The 23,919-nt window shown below is 34.1% G+C and overlaps 1 protein-coding gene across 1 annotated transcript in view; it reads left to right on the top strand.

The window, feature by feature from the left end:
• Positions 1–18,014, top strand: part of LOC145673111 (endoplasmic reticulum metallopeptidase 1-like) — a 60,184-nt gene extending 42,170 nt beyond the window's left edge. Inside the window, exons 11-14 of the mRNA XM_081742481.1 lie at positions 2,536–2,741; positions 12,281–12,399; positions 13,231–13,406; positions 16,526–18,014. Of these exons, the coding sequence (XP_081598607.1) occupies positions 2,536–2,741; positions 12,281–12,399; positions 13,231–13,406; positions 16,526–16,696 (672 nt within the window). The 3' untranslated portion in view covers positions 16,697–18,014. The remainder of the gene's footprint in view (positions 1–2,535; positions 2,742–12,280; positions 12,400–13,230; positions 13,407–16,525) is intronic.
• Positions 18,015–23,919: the final 5,905 nt, after the last annotated feature.

Here is a 23,919-nt window from a genome sequence, read left to right as displayed (position 1 = left end):
ATACACTCTCTGACCGTTTTCGTTACTTCGTTCCCATTGTGGAGTGTAATTATGTTTTTACTAACATTATTGCTAAATTCCGATTTTTATCCTCTATTGTAGAAAGTTATTTATCGTATTACATATTGTCTGATTTCTAAATTCTGGACTTTTTCATCAAATCAAATGCACACACTAAAGAAAAATCTTCTATTGAACATTTCGAAAATATATTACGAGCTACTTTTAATTTTGATTAATTGATTGTGATAAGTTGTTCTTTCACTCTTAAACACATTTCACTCCTGGTGCAAACTGAAACCTGTTCCGAGTATAAGAAATATGTTCTGATGGAAGACGTAAAATGTAAACTTCTTTCAATCGGTATTTTGTACGCCATTCAAGCAGCTTGTTTGATACACAGTAGTAACTCAGTACCGCTAATCGAACTACGTATGAAAAAAAGTGTTTGGAGACATGAAAAGTTATTTCCACATTTTAATGGGCATTTTAGCTGTCGCGACTAACATGAATAGGATCGAAATACAATGTCAAAGGTTTTTCAATACAGTTTGTTTTTTCTTGTTCTGTAAGAAGGAAGTCGTTGGACCAGTCATATTTTGGATTTGCAGAGGATAGCTTAGTGCATGACTTTTGATAATAATGATGATGTACAAATAATAGAATAATTGAGACTCTTATTATTATCATAATACCCAAATTGTCACATCGAAAAAGGGGGAAAAAAACTATAGGTTCAATATCCTGTAATAGGAATAGAGCAAAACATCTGAAACATAACTGTGCGTGTAAGATATGAAAGGATATAAGTAAAAGTTAGTATAGCTGTTAGTCTTTAACATTGGTTCTCAACCGAACTCCTATCATGACCCCCATTTTATCACATCCTCTTGCCAGCGACCCCCTTATAATTTCTGGTTTGTAATAAGCTTGTGTGGGATTTTTATTGTGGAGATCTTACGATATCCATCTATTTCTATAATAATAGAATCCATTACTTGCATATAGTGACTTCCCTAAAAGCGAATGGATTAAAACCAATTTTAGTCAGTTCATTCATATTACAAATATTGAATCCGATCTGTCGTACTGTTTCAAAATGGAGGTCATTTGAAAATTTTAAAACTTCATAACTCCCTTAATTTTGGATCATATAATAAAAGATTTTTAGTTTTGGTTAAAGAAACTTGGAAAGTTGTTTAAAAAAGTTACTGAGTATTTTAATTTTCGAGAGTTACCTCATATTGTTGTGAACTTGGTACATTGTTGTGTATGTGTTCAGTATCACCAAGAACTGTTAAAAGCGACTTGTTTACATTTAAAATTTAGGAAACAAAACCTCACACCACGAATAAACTCTCATAGTGGCCAGCTTGTTGGAAAAAAAAAAAAAAAAAAAAGACTCTTCGCTCACACACATACGTGTACAATCCGCGGCAAAAAACCTGCAACATGAGGATGTAAGTTTATTGTGAAACTACGCCTAACAGCACAGGGAAAGAACATAACGTTTAAGTGGAACGAATCACGCCAGGATAAACCTCGGCCTCCTCCCGTGCACACTTATTTTGGAGCAAAAGACTTCTTCATTTCACAATAAACTTATATGTTCATGTTGCAGGTTTTTGCCGCGGATTGTACAATTTTGCAAAGAACAACAAAGGATCCTAAACAAAAGCAATCCGTTTTATTGCGGACAGAATAATTTGTTCATTGTTGTTCTATCAACAAACGCAACACAACTATTGCGGATTAGTGTTTTGGATCTGTGATTATATCAACATGAGAGCGCTGAAAAAAAAAAAAAAAGTTCTTATTAGTTTCATATCGTACCCCTTTCATGTAAATTATTTTCTAAACAAGTCTGCACCTGTTGAAAATGTTTAGTAGACCTATTTTTTGTTGTTCTCAACAGTGCGTATAAAAATAAAAATGTGCTTATCAGAACAAAATTCAAAATAATATTTAAAAATATTTTCCGATATTAGATTCTAATTATATTTATTTCTTCTACTTATCTGCGCGACCCCCAGTTTGAGAAACCCTGGTCTTTAACAAGAAAAGTTAAAGGTTAATATTGGGACACTTTGTCATTGTCATTAATTTATTCTGGATGTGGAGGCTTATTTTCAGTCCGTTTTAATCCTATAGTATTTGGGTTTACAAGTGAAGGGTGGGAGACAGATACAGTTGGTCCGTTTTAGTTTATTTCAACAAACTGCCTATCTGTGCTTATACGATAACAATGAGCTTAGACATTTAAAACATTTGATTTGAAAGTAATTATTTAAAAAGCTAAGAATAAATAAAAGCACACACAAGTATTGAATAAAGGATTATTATTACGTATTATTATTATTATTATTATTATTATTATTATTATTATTATTATTATTATTATTATTATTATTATTATTATTATTATTATTATTATTATTAATAACATCATCATCCTTACCTGTTAATTGTCCAAATTATGTATTTATTCATGAAAGCGTAAGTCACGTTTCCATATGGCTTATTTTCTCGTTGTAGCATACTGAAAGAACTTTCCATGACTACCATGCGCGAGTTCGTAAAGAAGATTCTGGTTATTGGTTGATTAATCTGGATCGACATAGTCCACATAGTGTAGATTCGTTCGTTCCAGAAGTTGTGAAAGCTCAAAGCATTGAAAAAGATTGCGAGGAAGAGTTGTATTGTGGAATGCCATTGTTCACTTCACGATTGCTGCAACTATGGTAAGAGAGCCAAGTATACTTATTTTTGTACTTTAAACGCATGGGAACCAAATAAAATGTCTCTTTGTTTTTCACTTTCCGAGCACAAATACTGTTAAGTCCATATACATGGTGGGTCGTAAGACGTTTTGACACTAAAGTTATTTAGTTCTCAGTTGACTAGAGTAGCAGTAGCTAATTGACATAAACTGTACGTCATGGTGTGATTCGCGAATAATATATTTTAAGAACATTTGCAATTAAATAAGATTACAATGAGCAGAAAGTTATTAGAGGATTAATGTGTGTTCGTACTTCAAAAATGATGATTACATAACCACAATTACCAAGATGTGATTAAATTATCTGTGTAGCGTTTTTCGAAAACTGTACCTCCATCGCAACATGCAATGTATCATTTGGAAAAACTGTTTGAACAGATTGAATCTATAGCGAGTTTTCCTAGAATAGGTAGGCATAAATGTATGACTATAGAAGAAAATCTTATGGCAGTAGCGCGATATTTTGTACAATGTCTAATTTAAAATGAAAGAACTGGGCACTTGATGTAGGTTATCAAACCTAATGTTGTGCAACTTGTAGTAATTTCATACTTTCACAATAATTCATTTCAAATGCATTTTTGTCAAGTGACTTATGGCTCACCCTGTTTCAGTACATGACTGTACTCATTATTATAACAAAGACCAAAAAAAAAAAAAAGTTTAGAAAGTGTGTAAACCCTGTATTTTTGCTTTCGTCTTGATGAGTGCAGTTCTGTACGCAAAATATACATAGCAACTGAAAGTATTCTGTCTGTGATCAGAAAATGCAGAGATAAGGAAAATTTTACTTCCGTTTTAAAAGTACATTCATAATTTCATACTTACTCTTCCCTTTTATTTCGTGTTTTTCGACACGCGAAAATTATTCTAAGTTTTGTTACTTAAAATTAGACACAGTCCAATGAATAGATTTCATTATTTGTATAATTGGTGGCTCAAATTCATACTTTCTTCATGTTTTGTCAATAACTTCGAATGAAGTACACGTACTTGAGTAATATGGGTTTTGGTAAATAAGGGGGAATTACCTTCTCTTTGTGTTCACGAAAACTGCTCTTTAATTTCTCAATTAGTTCTGACTTTATTGGCAAGAGAACATGTAAGAATAGGTTTGCACTTAGATGGTGACTGTAAAAGTACTGTCTGATAGTCTATTTATTATACAGTCTCTAGACACGTCGAAATATAAAATGTGATTAAGGAGAGAGAGTGCAATATTTTGTTTTTACTGACTTATAGACTTCCAAACTGCTATGCATAAGTATAGGAAGTTTTATACGAGAGCTCCTTCGTATCTACGCGGTTAGCGTACGCGCCTTTGGCGTGGGAGACCCGGGTTCTATTCCCGGCGGGAGCTCATGTGGTTTGGATTCCACCTAAATCAGTAGGTCCCGTCTCATATAGCCTCGCTGCTGAAAGGGACGTTACACTCAAAATCAACTCAACTCAAGTGTTTTATACAACGACTATGCCCGTCCGTCTGCCGACAGGTATAAGAGCGAAAGTAGTTGGGAAGAGTCAGAAATAGTTTTCTGTTCTCAAGAATAGGTTCTGTCTTTGCTCGCAGCTAGAAGTGGTGGAAATCAACCCATTTTCAGTTTCAATATTGATCTCGGTACAGCTAAAACGGTAAAAGTTACGGAAACTAGTTTCAGTATTGGATCCCAGTGAAAATAATAATAGATAGCGAGATTTTTTTTTTTTTTAAGTGGATTCATTGTCCCGAAAATATATTCCATTTTCACGTTTCTCCATCGTCGGTTTTAATGTTGAATCTTTCGTAGAGCAAAACTGCAAGAGATAGCGAGAAATGGTTTCTTGAAGTGAATTTTAACCGCTACAAGAATAGATTCCATGTCCGCCATTATTCCTTAAAAAAAAAAAAAAAAAAAAAAAAAAAAAAAAAAAAAGGCAGATGTCGTATGATTTCCTGTTTCAGTATTGTATCTCCAAAAGAAGTAAAAGACTGTAAGAGATGGCAAGGATTTCTTTTTTATATATATGAATTCAGCATCCTAAAAGTGGGTTCCATCTTCACACTTATCCCTCTATTGAAATGAGAAGTAGTAGAAATCTCCCACTTTTAGTTTCAACATTGGATCCCCATGGAGCAAAAATGACAAAAGGCACCGAGAAATTGGTTTTTCATTATACATTCAGCATATTAAGAATAAGTTGTATCTCCGCCCTTATCCCGCTATTGAAACCGAAGTAGTAAATGTATCTTTTCCAGTTACAATTATTTATCTCCATGGTTCGGAAATTACAAGGTGTGTTTAATTACGGTTAAATAGAAATTAAGGATGATGAAATCTGCTTATGTCTTAGTATTAAAAATACAATGAAACTCGTCTAAGTAACCAATTATTAGTTCCACAGAAAATTATGCGGCTTATTCAAGTAACAAACTTGTACAGTAAATTATCTTGACTGGACTAAGTAAAAGACAAAACAATATAGATGAGTAGGTTGGCATGTCAGCAAGTGACTACACACGAAATCACATAAGGCGATAGGTTTATAAACTGTCTCTCAACAATATTGATAGCATAGGTTACATTTAAAAATACATATTCTAGTTTGCTTTTGTGCGTTTTATAGATTACTTATTTTTTTCTGTGTACATCATACTTTTTTTTTTTTTTTTTTTTTAATGGAGAGGAGAGAGCTAAAACTCATACTTTTAACGTGTTCCCCTAGGTAATCTACTAGTCTATTTATCTATATTTTTCGCGCAAAATCATATTCGAATGTTTTTACTTCCTTTTTTTAATATATTTTTATAAGTTTTCTCTGTAATGATACTGCAGTACAGTATTCAGAGACAAACACTTTTAAACCGATTCTTTTATTATTGCTGTTATTTACAATAATTTTAATTATTATTTCATTTGTACGAGTGATGCAGGTAAATCGACGGAGAAATTTATGCACCATTCAAATGTTAATAGTGGAATAAACTCAGTAACTCCAAATATAACATTTTTGTATATATATCGAGTTTTCAGAGCACAAATGTCGTATGTCCAGTTTTCTAAATTTTCAGGACACTGTTTCGAAGTGACAAGTGTGCCCTACCAAAGCAGAGAGTTTGAGCTTTGCAACAAGTGCTCACTGTGTATTACCAAGGAGTTATTTACAGTGGGCATTTGATATTTGTGCACCAGACACAAAAGTATCAAACTATCGAAGTAGCTGACAAAGTCAACATAAAGAAAAAGTGGACATATGACATTTGTGCTCTTAAGACTATATATATTAACTTGATAGTAAAAATGGTATCACTGTTGCTGTTGTATAAGTTCGTTTTCCTGCTGAAAGGAAAATGTTAACACCATTTGTTCAGATGTGAAGTTTTAACAACTGTTAAGGGAAACCGGCATAATGACCGTAGTGCTTGTATTGCCAAACAATCATCTCCAGAATAAATCTTTCCTTGTGGTTATATGGTTAGCATTCGCCCGTTCGATGCAGGGCACCTGGATTCAATTTCTGGTGGGAGCTTATGTGGTTAGAATCCCATGTCTCATATCGTGTAGGAAATTCTTGAGTAGAGCATCCAAATAAAAAAAAATGGGTGCTAAACCAAGGCCTGTGATGGAAAAGATTAAAAAATCTAGGCTAAGGGAAAATAACGCTAACTGATTATTGTGATATCAGTGTTGTGTTTTTAATTTCTTTGTAATCAATATATATATATATATAAGAATAAAAGTCTGTTTGTGACTTCGTACCTCTTAAATCACCCGACCAATCTCGATCAAATTTTCAACATAGATGAGGTTTGGGTCTGGGATGGTTTTTACGTTGATGGTGCAATTTAGGGACGGGAGAGAGATTTTAAAATGATTCGAAAATGACCGGTATTAGTGTCGAATCCATGGTTTTGTGATTGCTGAGACAAACAGTGACAGTTCCGATGCCGTTTAAATCCAAATTGAGCCCTTTATGTCCAAAGTGAAACGTATTCTCCCCGTGCAAAGAACGGATATTCTGCTAGTAGGAATACAAAGAATAGGTATCGTAATAATAAATAATTAAGTAAAGTAGAAAGGGAGTAGTTGTTGGATAATAATGTGCATTAGATAAATTGATAGTGGTCAGAGCAAGTGAAATTAATTTGGGTTGGAAATATTTAATTAGTATGACGATGCTAGGTAGAAGAAAGAAAAAAAAAAGTGAAATGATGTTGGGTCTAACTATAGCGATTATATTTACTGGTGTAGCTATGTGATGAATGTTGTCTATGGTTATGGCTGTTTAATGAAATGGAATGTCGTAAAAGATGGACCAATAATCATTATTCGAGTTACTGGTGTGGCAAATAAGTTAAAAGTAATAATGCTAGTATGTAATTCATCGTATGGTAGTGGCATGCGATAAAGTAACTATAACAACGGATATTATTTAATTGTGGCTCTTATTTACTGGTAGATTATTGCAAATCAAGATAGGAAGAGTATTATCCAAAATTTTAGAGAGGAATGCTAAATGTAAACTAACCAACCAAACTAGTCCTGGATCCACAGTACATGCCTGTAAAAAATTGTGGCTGCACGGAGTTTTATTGTTGCATTATGTTCTTCGACCTATCGCTGTCGACTTTTTCTTGGGTAGACATCTTTATTATGGTCGCTTATCTCCACAGACGCCATTTTCCAATATGGCCGCCAAATAAGCAACCAGCATGCCTAACTAAGGAACTAAGTCACCTAGGAAAGTCATCCTGGCGTCGAATCATAACTTTTCAAGATCAAGGAATTCAAATATTACCATGAAATTGCTATATATTGAAGAATTTCACATATTACAGACAAAACTACACTATATATACAGGGTGGGTCATTTTAATTCATTCACAGAAATATCTCGAAAATTACAAACCGAAGCAAGACAAGTTTTCAATTATATCTGTTTACCACAAAGAGAGACACATTTTGGTGTACTCTTTAATACCACCAGATTAGCAGTGTTGCCAATCCAACACAAAGATGTATTTTTTCAAATGTCACTACATCAGGTTATTACAAATTTCAGATCTACATTAGAAAGAAAACAAACAATACCACACTTATTGTTCAGTTATGTAAACTAACGACGCTACAGTATCACAAATATTAAAAACAACCAAACTTTGAAGGTTTCTAAAATAATAATAACAATGCAAGTGAAACGAGCAGGATAATGTATATCGAATGAACCTTAGTATCAAATACTATCATCATGATCTGACGAATTTCGAATAGATGGGAACAAAATTATAAGAAATTAAAAATTGGACTTTTTGAAAAGGCTTTGTTCCGAAAACAAAGTTGATATACAAAATGCAATCTTGGTTTACAATATATGCAAAACAGTATATAAAAAATTGTGCTATTAGTACCATTATGAATTAATATTTGTTGATGGTCCAAAATATCATTAATATAAACAAATTAAACTATTAGAAAAGGTGCTGATGTGGCTAAACAACAGAGTATTCTTACAATATTTCCCACATGTAAACAACATTATACACAACATTTGAGCAACCACAATATCTATAGTCCCTAATATTATTTTCTCATGTTTAATGTATGCTAATTTTTCTGTCAAAATGTAAAATGTCAATACTAACACATAAAACCAAGTGGTTCCATAAAGAGCACTGTGTTGCCGTTTTACAATTTATTTTTCCCGCAGATATCGTATATCTCACATTTGAGCAACTTTCTTATTTAAACTACTATTTTTTTATTTTTTATTTATTTATTTTTTAAATTTATTATTATTATTATTATTATTATTATTATTATTATTATTATTATTATTATTATTATTATTATTGCTAATACAGGTGTGTCCAAATTTATTAGTTTAAAAGAAACTGAGAATTTTGTTTACAGTGATTTACAATTGAGAATTTTCACAGCACTTCTGACAAAGACAGTGCACTGTACACAACACTTGAAATTTCTTACATATACATTGTTTACAGTTGTTTGTTTTGCAAGAAGACACTCACAATACAGCATCTGGCAAAGGTCGAAAACATATTCTGGTCTCAGGAAACCGTTTACTTCCTCCCATCCAAATTCCACAGGGCTTTCAGTAATGTGTTTCTTTTCTATAACAACAGAGATTCTCTGATGACCAAGCTCGCGCCTCTAATGTGGCCTCGAATAGCAAATGAAATGGGTAGCAACTGATGGGCTTACGCTCAGTCGATAAAGTTCATAGTATAAAGCATCGAAAGTTTCCACTTCAGTCGATCTGGCCCTCACTTTCGTTAAATATGTTTCTGCATACCTTATGTCTTCAGCTGAGAGTCTACTTGTTTCAGCAAAATGAAGAAGATAATTTATTGGTTGTGCATTCAGTGCTGCATTTTTGTACCTACTTTACTTACAATGTCATTGCCAGCGTGAAGACGACGCTACTCATTTTGTCTCCAATTGTTTAATATAAGTGGTGAATAGGAATGAAACGACGCTTTTCTCCCACCCGAAACATTACCCACAATTGCTTCAGCTCTTTACTACTTAAGGTTGCAAAACATCTTAGTAACAAAACAACCATATCAGTATCATTGGACATCACAACTCACTGCGCGCCGCTTTCAACTGCCTAGTACGTGTGAGGCAAAATTCTTTGGTCGGCTTCTTCAATCTTTCATGTGACCGTTTTAATATTAATTACTTTTCCTTTTAATCATACTGTAGCAGGAATGACACTGTCGTTTATTACCATCCCGCTTGTAACAAGAATTAAGTCTGTTGAAGGTTTTTTTTTCAAGTATCACTTTTTTTCTGTTAATGCTTGCAGTTTTATTTTATTTTGAGCGGTATTCCAGAAGTTTTCAATTTGGATTGGTATGTGAGTCTGAGATTGAAGGCAAGCGAGATGAATAGATCCGGTAGTGCATGATCGAGTACTCTCGCACTTTCTTTGAGTAAATTGTCAAAAATAAAGTGTTTTTCTTTGGCTGGGCACACTTTAGTCGTTCGTCCAATAACGGTGTCTATTGCTTCTCCAAAGTTCTTAAATACTGTAATGACATCTTCATCATTCTTATCTGGGACATAAAATCAACAACTACAATAGTCCGTTCCGGAAATTCTGGATGAAATGAGGTACTCTTGTCGATTTTTTTCTCCAAATGTAATACTAGCTCATGCTTTGTTGGTCTCGAAGGTGCATCATCTTCAAACAACTGACTTGAATTTATGGGATCATGAGAGAGTATTTCTTCCATTGTCAAGCCTCTTCCTTTTGCAATATCGATTTTCTTCTGAATCTGTGAAAAATTCCTTGACTTGATGATGGTAGGTATCACAGTTGTGTTGTTTGTGATGAGAGTTTTGAAGGTGAGGGACTCAGACTTTTTCAATCCTGTTCGTCAGTTTCCTTTCCTTGGTAACAAAGCGCTCTTTCCTAAACTTCTCATAGGTACGTCTCCCATCTCTTAATACACCTAAACTGTTTGCCCTCACATCCTCAGGAACAATTTATTTTGTCACAATGTTGTATGTGTTTTGAATGGATTACCTTCTGCTATTGTGAACTGAAGCAAACATGTGACATTAGAAATGAAACGATTGGCTTTGCTTCCCTGTTAATTGATGATGAACTGTTTCTGTATGATTCATTATTTGTGCACTTGTAAATTGTTACAAACATTGACAATGGCGAGAACTTCGTGATAGATCAGTTGCCATTCAATGACGTACTGAGTTTTACGCGTTTGTCCAATGATTCCTCTCGTACTTTTTGAGCTCGTTGATTGTTTGTTCCATTTTCATATCGGGGGCCATTGCGTGGAATGGTGCAGTTTTTTCAGGAACTACAAACTGACCATCCAAGAACTTTTCATGCAAGCAACAATTTCAAGGCGCTTCATTAACTCCAAGTACCATGATCCATAACGTAAATAATTCAGGCAATTGAATTGCTGAAATATAGAGAATAATGACTCAACGATCTCAACATGTAAATTCCAGTCTCTTTTGCGATCAGACGTTACAAGGTTTCCTACAATGTTGAGGAAATTGTTGAGGTAACTGCAGAGTTCTTATTTCTCGGTACATTCGTTCATAAGTCTTAAATAGCAGTCTCTTAATTGTTGATTTGAGTATGAAGGAATTTACACTTTTCTTTTTCTTTATTTTGCAAGACCAGTCGAAACTGATTTACTTCTTTGAGAAAATTGTTGTATGCTTCCTTTTCGTTACTACCCCAGAAAGCATCCCAAATCATTTTCTCGAGTACTTCAAAGACAATTAACATTCCTTGAAACGCCTGAACATATTCTCCATTTAGTACACTCTTAACTGAATTCACTCCGAAGATTTCTGTTTCAACCAGAGCATCATCGAAACCGCTACCAAAGAGGCACCTCCTACCACACTGTAGAGCCACTTTTGTGCAATTCTGTTTGTTTTGTGCTGTGAGACAACATTCCAAGCATTGGCAATATGCCATGAAATTCCTCTGGGTTACTGAGAACTATGTCCGCTACTATATAGAACACTCCTTCGTCGCAGAAAACCGGAAGGTTAGGTTGTCTCAATTGTTCTCTCACAGATTCAAATTTTTAAAGGGCAGTACACACAGTAGAATAATCAGTAACTGGGGAAAGAATAACTGGCAGGAACCCAACTTGTTTAATTGGTGCAATCTTGGATGAAATTAGAGAGTGTATACTGCTCCACGGTGGTGATAGAGGCTGAGTGTCGCCTAAAAACGCACTACATCGAGTAAGAGAAATAACAAACTCAGTTTTTAGAGCACATGTGGATGTCTCATCAGATGAATGAATGCCAACATCCTCAGCTACTTTAAAGTTGTTCAGAAGAGCAGGTTTGATTGTACTCTTTCTTCGATTTAGTATTTTTGACACGGTAGTTCACACTGAAGTTTACAAGTTCTCTTCATCAGTGTAGTTTGTGAAATATTCTTTGTTTCTGTGGATCTCTTCTGATGTCTTACATTGAAAAAGAGCCATAGCAGTATGATGACTTCCAAATCTACCTGAGAGCGATGACTTGTCCTCAAAGTCAAAGTTGTCAAGAGATTTTATTGTGAAGTCTCTTAAGTTGAAATGACTTGGTATCGGTGTGTCAGCATTGAACATCCTCCGAAATAAATTTCTGTGCATGCCCCTGGCTATATTATACACAAGACTTCAATATATCGCAAATGTAAGGTAATATTTGAATTCTCTAACCCCGTAAACCTATGATTCGACACCAAGATCACTTTCCTAGGTGATTTAGTTCCTTAGTTATGTATGCTAATTGCTTATTTGGCGGCCATATTGGAAACTGGTGTCTGTGGAGGTAAGCGACCATAATTGAGATGTCTATCCAAGAAAAAATAGAAATCGATAGGTCGAAGAACACGATTCAACAATAAAAATCCGTGCACCCACAAATTTTTACGGGCATGTACTGTGGATCCCGGTCTAAACCACCCAAATAAATCCTTTTTTTTTCTTTCTTTCTTTCTATCTTACAGCAGAACAACGAACTGGGTTCCAGCATCAAAGCCTGTCATTCACGAACCAACAAGACTTGAAATTGTTTCTCAGAAGCTTGTGAATGTGAATACAAAGCGGATAACATTCTCTCTTACAGGTAAGTGATGATAATTTGTAATCCTAACTTCCATACTTTGGAGATACTTAAGCAATAGCCAGATCGCTTGGGTTCCCTGGTTCGATCCCAGCTTGCGCCGTGTGGACTTAGTGGTGGACAAGCACCGTGGGTTTTCTCGAGGTTCTCCCGTTTCCTCCCACATTCTTCATTCCACCCTTTCATTCATTTCTCATCATCACCTAACCGGCATAATCGTGGGACGTAAACTTAAAGATTTCATTTTTTATTTATCAAATAAGTAGTAGTACAACTATAAGAATCAAATTTAGAACGAGAATAATTAATACATTAAAAAATCAGCCATCAGTGGCCAGGGGCGGATCCAGGGGGAGGCGATCGCCCACCCCAGAAGAGGAAACTTTCTTATTTTATATATATATATATAAACGTATCCCAAAGTTTGGAGCCCTTAAAAGTAGCAATATGACAACCCACCGCCCGCCGCTTCCCCAGAAGTCGGTCCTGGATCCGCCCCTGTCGGTGGCTGCCATTTCTATGTTTCACACTCAAAACAAATCCTCGATGCTGAATGACACCTACTTCGATCTCAGACCATGGGAAGTTGTGGTATGCAGCTATGTGTTTGTGACTTCTTTCTTTAACTCTTTCGTTCTATGAATTTTTATCATCCATTTCCTTTGGCCTGCAGGCCGCGAAAATACTCAAGTTGTTTTAAAACATTTGTGATCAATTTTTAAAATTTTATACGAGTGCAAATGAACATGCTTTTAAGAACGTTGAGCGATTGGTTTCCATTTATATACGTAGTTGGTGAATCGTACTAATTTTTCTTGTTTTCTTTTATATTAGGCCCGGATCATATGACAGTTTTCTTATCACCATTTGAAAATGTTACGTTAGTAAAATGGAGTTTAGGAGACAAACTGGCTCCAAGTGGGCCGTATTGGAAAAATCGTCCAACTTACTTCATTTACTACAGCCACGGACTTTCTGGTGATCCCTTCAAATTTTGGTTGGAGATGCAGGTAAGCTTTTAGTTACACTATCGCGTTCTGTACTTCTTTACCGAAAGCATCAGGTTACTGTTGTTGCCAAGTAATTTTTATTCATTATTAAGTACAAGGGTGTAGTTGTGTGTCGTATTTTCCAGTTTACATATGCATATTCTGCGATCAGTTCCGAAGTAAGCGAATGATGAAGCTTACTTTCTTAGTAATGTCTATTTTAGTGAACTTTGGAATAGTCTATTTCTCGATATAGTTTTGAATTTACTTTTTTTTTTCTTTTATCCCTAAGATTCATCGTTATTCTCAGCTATTGTATTGCACTTACTTTTCAGCGCAATATTATTTCTACCCCAAAATATATGTTTTTGTCTAGTTTATCATCGGGTACTATTTAGTTGTTTGTGATTCGGCATTCCGATATACTGTGTTTATTCTGAATAATCAGTTCGATATTTTAACTCTTTTCTCCATTGCAAGTTTATGATCAACAAAAGAAAATACACAGCAAAAAGTGAAGTATTGAAACAACACAAAATGACTACCACTTTAGCATGTTACTTGTGTGTTAACTCAATACGAAGGTTATCGCCTTCCGAGCATATCAGAAATAACTAGTTACTGTCTATTATTATTTGCATTGGTGTTTATTGTTTAGTATAAGCAAAGCATTACGCAGTATATTTGGCATTTACACCAAGTAGCGAATATCATCCTGTGTTTTCTGTAATCGGTGACAATAATAGTTTTGTAAACCTGAATTTTTTGACAACAGTTGCATGAGTAGCAGTTCTGCCATCCTCTGTTCTTACGTGCTAAGACATAAGGATAACAGATGGCAGCACTGCTACACCCGTTAGGAACCTTTACCTTACAAGTAAAGGTCACGTTTGGGTGAACCGAGTTGCTGCCCGAAACATGTGATAGAGTAGTACTAAATGTGCTCAATATGTCAGGGAAGTTTCAGGTGCAAAGCTCAAAGGGTTTAGGAGATACAGTCACTAGAACGTCACATGGAAGTACATGTTATAGTCTATTTCTGTACGTGATCTTACGATCACTGATGACATTCCAGCTGCCAATGTCTTCCATGCGGATCAAAGTCGCTTCGAGAAATTACCTTCGTACCGGACGTTGAAGGAGAAAGGATTAGTGAAGATCAGAACAACAGTGGAATATGTGAGTGTAACATCTCATTCCTATATGATAACGCTGGTTGTGTCCATGGTCGGAGAAATTTTGCGTCCCATATATGTTCTGCTGGTTAAACCACACGGTAGGTTCCCTGTTAGTAAAACCAGCCGGTCCGGCTAATATAATCTTAATCTCATTTGCTGGTAAAACAGCGAACATGAACAAGCAGAATCTTAAGACTTTCTATTCGGACATCATATGGAAAAGCATTTGAAGTGATAGGAAGAAAGTCCTCCTGTTACTTGATTCATAGTCTGCAAACAAATACGACAGTCTTTCGTCACAGTACGTGCCAGAAGGCTTTGTATTGGTAGATGTAGTGGCATGATTCAGCCTCTGGACGTTCACTTCTTCCGTCCATGCAAAGCCTTTGTTCGTTTCATCACTGATACAGCAATAACAGGAAGTGTAATGGATATTTGGCATCGTGACAGGTTCATATAGCTTCAGTCGTTCACAATTTACCAGTTCAGTGCTGCTCGTATTCGCAACATGATTTGGTTCGCTTTCCTTAGGTGGATACTTGAATGAGGAGCTTGAAAGTTGGATCGTTCCTTACGATTACTGCTTTGACGGAATTGTGAACGGCAAATGTTTCAAGTGCGACTTGATTGCGTTTGTCAGGTGTGTTCACTGTGAGCAGAGCATTTGTGCGGGGCGTGCACTTTTTCTGAACTGCATATTGATTGTAGTAATTGGTAACTTTTTTTATGCAATAACAAAACCACTTCGGATTTGCAAAACAAACAACTTTCTCTTCTGTTTTATCACTTAAATATGCTGGAAACACGAACATAAACTAGTTTAGAGGAAAGACTTCTCTCTCTTATGTTTCGGATTATGTATTACTATAACATGTACCTGCATGTCATGTTCTAGTGGCTGTACTTCCTAAACGCTTTGAGCTTTGCACCTAAAACTTCCCTGACATATTGAGCACATTTAGTACTCAAATATGATCTTTACTTGTTAGACGGTGGGCTACTTGCCCACCAAATTCCGTTCAGATCTGGACAGTAGTTACAGAGAAATAAAGTACTGTCGAATCAAGGAAGAAGTTAAAGAAAAAACGACAGCTGATAATCGAGTAAATACAATATATTAGACTTTCAAACTATGCTATGCGTAAGTTCGCAAGTCTTACAGAATAGCTGTGTATGTTCGTCCGTCTGTTGATAGATCTCAGAGCAGAAACGTTAAGAGATACCGATATGCGTTTTTTTCTCGTTGATTCAGCGTCCAAAGAAACAGATAGCGAGAAGCAGTTTTTTTTTTTTTTTTCAAACGATTCAGCATATCGAAGTCTATCCCGAGCACTCTACCAAAATTGGAAATAGTTCAAATTTATTAATACTTCCGGTTTCAATACTGATTCCCACAGAGTAAAAATGGTAAGATATATATTAAGATACGATTTCCTGCAATCCATTCATTGTCCGAAGAGTAGATTCCATCTTTTTTATTAACCCTCTGTTTAAACCAGATTACCCATTTCCGGTTTCAACACAACGTCATAGAACAAAAATGATACGTAGCAGCAAGCAATTTTCTGCAGTCGATTCGGTGTCTCAAGAGAGCATATCGTCACAACCAGCAACACTTTACTAAAACCGGAAGTAATCTCGGGATACTCTCATTTCCTCCCATTTTCATTCACTTGCCTTAATTATCGTCGCCCTTAACATAAAAGCGCCTAATCGTGGGACGTTAAACTGAAATATTTCATTTCATTTCATTTTTTATATGGATTCAACGTCCGAGGAACAGGCTCTATCTTTAACCTTATTTTTAATCTATTGCAACCAATAGTTATGGACATTCTACTTTTACAAGTTTGAGTATTGGATTTCTATATTTTAGAATCTACCGTAGTTTCACACTGTGAAACGAAACTCACTTGTTATATATGTAAAAAAATTAATTAGATGTTTTTAATTAAATTTCAGGTTCCAGCAAACTATCAGCTATCCGAAGCTACTTTAGATATATCTATAACGGGTCATTATTATCATGGGTCACAAGTTAAGACAGAAGACTTTGAAACTTTTTTGAAACAATATCCATCGTGGACTCATATAACTGCATGGCCTGCTACTATAAAATCATGGGTTGTGTAACTTCAATGAGAATTAATCGAATGGTATTTGTGGCAATTATTCAACTTGTAATGTCTTCCATTAATATCAAAGAAAGAAAAAAAAAACCTTTCAGTACGAAAGTGTTTCTGTGCACCACGTAATTCAAATAAAGAAATAACTTTACAGTAATTACGTTCATTTGTGGTGCTGACGAACAAATTATATTTTGCAACGTAATAAAAGTAACATTATAGGCATGTGAACCGTGAAATTTAGTAGTCGGAAACAAAAAATATAGTGTTACTTTATGAGTGTCAGTTTGTAATAATTAGCTATATTTGTTATTAACTTTTTTGTACCTGAAACTTTAGTACAATCAGTAGAAGGTACCAGTGTACGCTTTATATTTAGATCTTCGGTTTAAACTGTAATGTAAAAATATTTTATGTACATTTGTACTATTGTCCTAACGTAAATCAAATGTTGCACGTCAAAGTATATTCACAAATAGTTCATTTAAGGTGGATCACCAGGTGTTCTCGGTGCTATGCTAAATGCTGCTTGTATGGTGTGGCGTTGCCAGATAGTGTCCAGTGTTTACTTATGCCAAATAATAAAGGAAGTTATCATTTAATTCTGCTTGGATACTTACTGGAGAAATTAATTTTAGACCCTTAACTGGAATTCACAGCTTAGTTTCGCTTCTCGAACTGCAACGCTAGAATCCAGGAATTAAACGTACGAATTTGGCAACAACGCATTATGGCGTTCTGCGCAAGTTTCTTCTCAAAATCTATTTCCTTAAATGTAAATTAATATTTAAATAAAATGTGAAACATAACACGAGAAACGGTCAAACAATATATCTATTTCATAATAATTTGTTACTTTAATATACTTTACAAATACAAATAAACATTTCATAAAAATGAGCACTTCTAGTAAGATCTAACAGCAAGTGCCATCTTGTGTGCTCATTGTAAAACGAATCTAATATTTTCTTTTATTTGTTTCCTTTTTCGATATCAGAAGACACAACCAAGTAAATCAGTGTTCTGTGTTGTAGCTGAAACATAACTCTATCTTATAGTACAATATTTATAATATGTAAAGTTTCATTGCGAAGTAGTTAAGGAAATAAGCTAAAATATGTACTGACTTCCGGATGGTGATCCACCTTAAAAAATCAATTTCTATTGATCATATAAAGTATGTTACTTCCTTAATATCCCACAATATTTTCACATGTAGCAGCGGAACTGTTGTTATACAACTGCCATAATGATATTTACTAGTTTGTTTTATTAAAATACACACACGTAAAATAAGTAAATTAAAAAAAAAAAAAAAAAAAAAACACTTATGTGTACGACTGAAATTAATGTAAATTAATATCCAGTAGATTTAGATTTTTCCAGTGATGAGAGTAAGATTTTCACGGTGCTAGATTTTATGAAATTGATCCATGCCTGTGATGATATATACAAAGATTGTAAATATAAAAGTTGTGTTTACTAATTTTAATCATGATATGGAGTAAATACCCATAATAAGTAATATCATATATATATATATAAAGATGTTCTTACCCATTATAGGTATTTACTCTATATCATGATTAAAATTACTTATATATATATATATATATATATATATATATATATATATATATGTAATTACTATTTTTTGGTAACACAGAGGAAGGAAACTGGTGAACGAATTGATAAGTCCTGTTTTTTCTGTTTATTTTGATGAAAAAAAACGTTTTAAGACTAATTCGCAACCTTATTTTATGAAATAAGAGTACCAAATTTTTAAAAAAATGCTATTTGAAGAAAGGAACTTCAAAATGAGTACTAAATTATAACCTTATTTTCATTTATCGGAAGTAATCATTTTCGCTTTCGAAGGTGCCAATAGTGTGATTAGTGAAAATATTCAAGCTGTGAAAAGTTTTGGACGTTTCATCAAATTTGAAAGATTGTTGAATGGCTTTATTTCGTATCATTTGTATTAATTTTCTGGATAATGCATAATGATGATACGTTTATCTACTTTTAACGGCTATATATGGTGTGTTTTCAGAATGTTTTGTTGCTTGAACGAAATTGTACTGTTTGGTCATTCGTGTAGGTGTTGTGTCAGTAGTTTAAGTAAACCAAATTTAAGTTCTACCATGTATTATGAAATTTCTACAGACCTTAAGAATCATTTGAAAATTTTGTAGGTATACTTTTTTAATTAGTTCCCCCCCCCCTCCTTTCGTACGAAGATTAGAAAACAAATGCAGGGTTACTCATGCTCTGTTTTATCGGACGTACTGTATTGACTTGAATATAGTATATTTTTTAATATAAAAAAATAATTTCGTAAAATCCATAATCTTATTATAATCGTGATTTCATACCAAGCATAGCTGGACTATCTGTATCACGCGACATGCCGTTTGTTGCATAACTTGTCAAGGTATAATATATAACTTGTCAAGGTATTATATAATAGGTAATGGTAAAGTGTTATATTATGGTTCGATTTGATTAACACCTAGAATTTTCTGTTTATGTATTTTCAGTACGCTTCCACCAGCTATACAAAAGATATGAATATACTTTCAGCCTTCAATACAATCCTGATTTGTATGCAAGTTTTAATCCGCAATATTTCGTTATACTTTTGAGCTTTTCTACAGCCATAAATAGGGTTATGGATTTCCATATATTTGTGTTAGTAATGAATATATTAAAGTTGTGAATCTTGTAAAACAAATATTAAAAAGACCTACATTAAAATTCAATATTAAAGATCGGAAAATGGCCATAGTATGATTATTCTATTAAAAAAAAATAAATACAAAAGCGTATTCAATTTGATTCCACTTTCTAGCAAGATTGAAACAACTGATTCAGAATGATTTGAATTTCCACATTTTTATTTTTCCATTAAAATATTCTCAAAAACTTGGCGTCGTAATATATCCGCGCTCATGTTATATTTAGGCCAATACAGTATCTTCTTTGATATATATATATATATATATATATATATATGTGTGTATAAAATCAGATTTGCTACAAAAGCTCAAGTAAATGTAAGTCTATTAAATTGTTTGTATTGTAAGATCGTTTAGTTGTAACAGATAAACTGTCAAAAGAACTTTATCATAACCCAAAATAAAATTACATCAACTCTTAGTGTAATGTTCCACGTTTACATCTTGTGAGACAAAGAAAGCGGAACTCAAAATAATAATTGAGCGAGATATTGAAATAGCAGATGTATAGAAATTGTATATATATATATCTATATCTATATCTATCTATCTATCTATCTATCTATCTATCTATCTATATATCTATATATATATATATATATATATATATATATATATATATATATATATATATATATTTAATTTCTGAAATATAGTAACTTCCCACATAGCACACGGAAGTCCGAGACTGATCCGCAATGGACAACGAAACACTCCGGGACATCCATAGGACCTCTGCGGGATATCAGATGTCCGCTAATATCCCGGAAAACGGGACCTCAAAGGGATGTCTACTAGTAAATCGTGGGATAATGTGGTCCTAGGTATGTCCGGTGTGGGGTTTCCTTGGGATCTCCTGTCACATTCGTGATGTTCCATGGACATCCTACGTGTTAATCCTTTAGGACGTTCATGGAATGTCGACTCATTATCCCGATAATCCCGGGAACTATATGAGATAATTGGGATCAAAATGGGACGTCCTAGGAACGTTGTGTGCTATGTGGGTTTGATTAGTGCATTAATTTAAACAACATTTCAGAATAAAATGTATTCACAATGTTGTTAAAATACATCAAATTCGCTCTTTTAAGTATCCGAGTTCCAAAATTGTATGAGAGATCGAAAAGAAGTATGACTAAACTGTTTCATGAATAAATCTGTGAGGATCTCGAACAAATACAGCTGGCTAAACTGAAGATTTGTTCTCTGTTTCTTCTTAGCTCTATGATTGATAGTATTATTTTTTTGTGTATCCTTTTCAAAAACTTCATGTACTTCAATCGCAACTTATTTTATATTTTATCTATTAACTTCAATCTTATGATTTGCTTTTGTAAAACTTTGTTTTTCTATTGTATAAGAAATAAAGGGAATCTTGCAATAATTTGGACCTGTTATTTCATTCCTGTATGTGTAAATTAACTAATATGGTAAGTAATGCATTTATGTAAACGAGTGACATTTCTCAATTTCTGGGAATTATATGTCTGAATAGTACAGGCTAATATTATTACTTCCAAATACATGCATGTACAGTCCGCAGCAAAAAACCTGCAACATGAACATGTAAGTTTACTGTGAAATTACGCCTAACAGCGGAGGGAATCAACATAACGTCCAAGTGGCAAGAATCACGCCAGGAGAAACCTCGGCGTCCTCCCCTGCACATTTATTTTGGAACAAAAGACTTCGTCTTTTCACAATAAACTTACATGCTCATGTTGCAGGTTTTTTGCTGCGGACTGTACAAGTTATGATAGGTATGTTAAACGATGTTTGTCACCGTTCCACAGCCAATACGATTTAGCCTTTCTAATACACACATAGTTAAATGAAAGTTGTATTGAAAAACTAGAATGTAAGAAAGATAAATATTAGTGGGATTTAAAATTCTCAGAATTTTAGGAATATTCCTCGTATTTTCTTTCGTGTTTCACATTTTGCACTTCATTTCGCTTTCTTTCGCTATACTAACAATAACAATAATTGCGTCTTTCAAAATTTTTCCAATTTTTAATTGGATTAAACTTATTGTCTATTATATTATTTTTAATTGGATTAAACTTATTGTCTATTGCCTATTGTCTGTAAACTTAGTTATAACGGACTTGTTAACACCAACAATTTTGTCCGCCGAACGAGCTATTAAGTTTTATTTATTATTTTATAACTCCCCCTTTTCCCTCCCCTAAGTTTTACCGTCAAAGTGAAATGATGAAAACACTCCCAGGCCTAAACCTCATCTATGTTAAAAATTTGATCGAGATCGGTTGGCTGGTTCAAGAGATTAGGAGTCACAAAAATAGTCACTTCCAATTTTATAATATAAATTTATTGTTGTAGTATAATGTTATATCGTTCAATCCTCGATGTGCCGTATACCTGAGGAGGCTAAAAGTTATGTTAATAAACAATTATTCAATGTATAAGCATCCGCCCATGAAATCAAACTTGCGGTCACATGCACTAAGTTTTTGTCAATGTCATGAAAATGTTATTTCGATATTAGTTTTAAGAGTACACATTGAAAATTTCCAACGGATGCTTGAGTCTCGGAGCCAAGGCCATACCCATAGTCGACACCTATGGTGTACGGTATTACCGATGTTCAATACTACATTTCTCTTTAGTTTTGGAAGAACACCACTAATATGCTTTGAAATGAAATGATCTAGTTTAACGTCCCACGTTTGTGCACCAAGGCTAACGGAGACGGTGATGATGGGAAATGACTGAAATGGTGGAATGAAAAAAGTAGGAGGAAACAAAAAATATCGAGAAAACCCACGCACACGGTGTTTGTCCACCAAAAAGCTCACGCGATGCAAGATGACACCTGTGTGGCTTGAAATCGAGTAATACCTACAAAAAACGAGAACAACCAATTCAGAAAACGACATACTGTAGCTATATGCTACAGGGGCAGATAGACTCACACGGATTGCATAAACTACTGAGAACACATTCACTCCAGCAGCATTTTTACTGAAACGAAGAAATCTATCTATCTCCTTTTTTACATTATATATAAAAAAAAATTCAAGTAGTGCCGGTACTTGTGCAAGACTCTTGCGCAAGAGTCTTGGTCTTGCATGCAAAACTCTTGCAAAAACTGCAGAACCAAGACTCTTGCGCTCATCACTACTTGTGTCGTAATTGAAACATGCTATAGTATAATTTTAGTATACATATAATAAACAGAATAGTACCTCATTCCAGAATTTTTTTTTTTTTTACAATTTGTTACTACTTTGGTAAGAACTTTGAACAAAGCAAGACGTATTGAATATAAGTTTCAAAGTCAAAATTGGAAATGAGAATACACATTGAATTTAAATAATGAACTTGGCAAAATAACTATTTCTTTTCAAATTGGCATAATTTAGTCAGGATTGTGTTTACTGTGATATTTGTTCATTTTAAATAATTGCGCCAAAAGAGTGCGTATCAAATTGGCTTTACCAATTCATTATTTATCAAGTTTATCTTTCTCCTTTTTGTACAGCGGGAAAGAACATATCAGATGGGAGGACGGCGTTCCTCCACACTTTTACCCCTGGTTGATTGGAGTTCTAACATTCCTGTCAGCACAGAGATGTCTCAAAAATGTGTAGTGAAAGATCTGTGTCGTCTCGAAAAATGTATCTGTTTCTTTTGCGAGAGGCATGTTCATCTCGTATTTCGTCACGAAAATTCTTTCTTATCTCATTCCGTGGGCAACACGAGAGATATGGACTTAATCAGGACCTAAACCACAAGAAATCAAATCGGATATCAGATTCTCACTTACACAGCAAAGACACTTTTAGTCACGAAGATCCCTTTTAACCAATGCACGTATATCACACTCGATTTTTGGAGCATACCACATTACTTAACAATATAGTATAATTTTGATTATCGCCTACAATAATTGTCAGTACTGCGTTGGCAACCCTGGCTGAGGTGTTTCCAACCAGAGTTGGCAACAAACTGCTTTATCAGTATATCTCTTGTATTTTCAACACCTATTGATGTACTGATGGATTTTTATTCAATTAATGAATCTCTAGAAATTTACTCTAACAACCGAAGGCTTTTGGATGCAGAAATGATCCTTCAGAGACAAAATGAACCTTACAACAAATTCTATGCATGTTATTGATATGTAATTTAAACAGAAAAATGAAAGATGAAGATCCCCATACTTTTAAATGACTCAAAAATATTTGGTCTTTGAATAAAAAACGTTGATTGCTACATAAAACTACGAAATAGAGTAGTCTTTTTTATCGATATCTCGAACAATTGCTTGTCATGACCCATCTTATCATTCCTTTATTGGTAGGACACTGATATATATATATATATATATATATATATATATATATATATATATATATATATATATACAGGAGCTAGACAAAAATATGGAAACACCTGATATAAAAGAGGTACCCATTTCAAATACGATTGCGCCTGAATGGTAGGTGTCGCTGTGGTCACCGGC

This window comes from Thermobia domestica, chromosome 16 (genome assembly GCF_964235325.1).
Source record: "Thermobia domestica chromosome 16, izTheDome1.hap1.1, whole genome shotgun sequence".
NCBI lineage: Eukaryota > Metazoa > Arthropoda > Insecta > Zygentoma > Lepismatidae > Thermobia > Thermobia domestica.
This window is presented reverse-complemented; position numbering and strand designations above follow the sequence as displayed.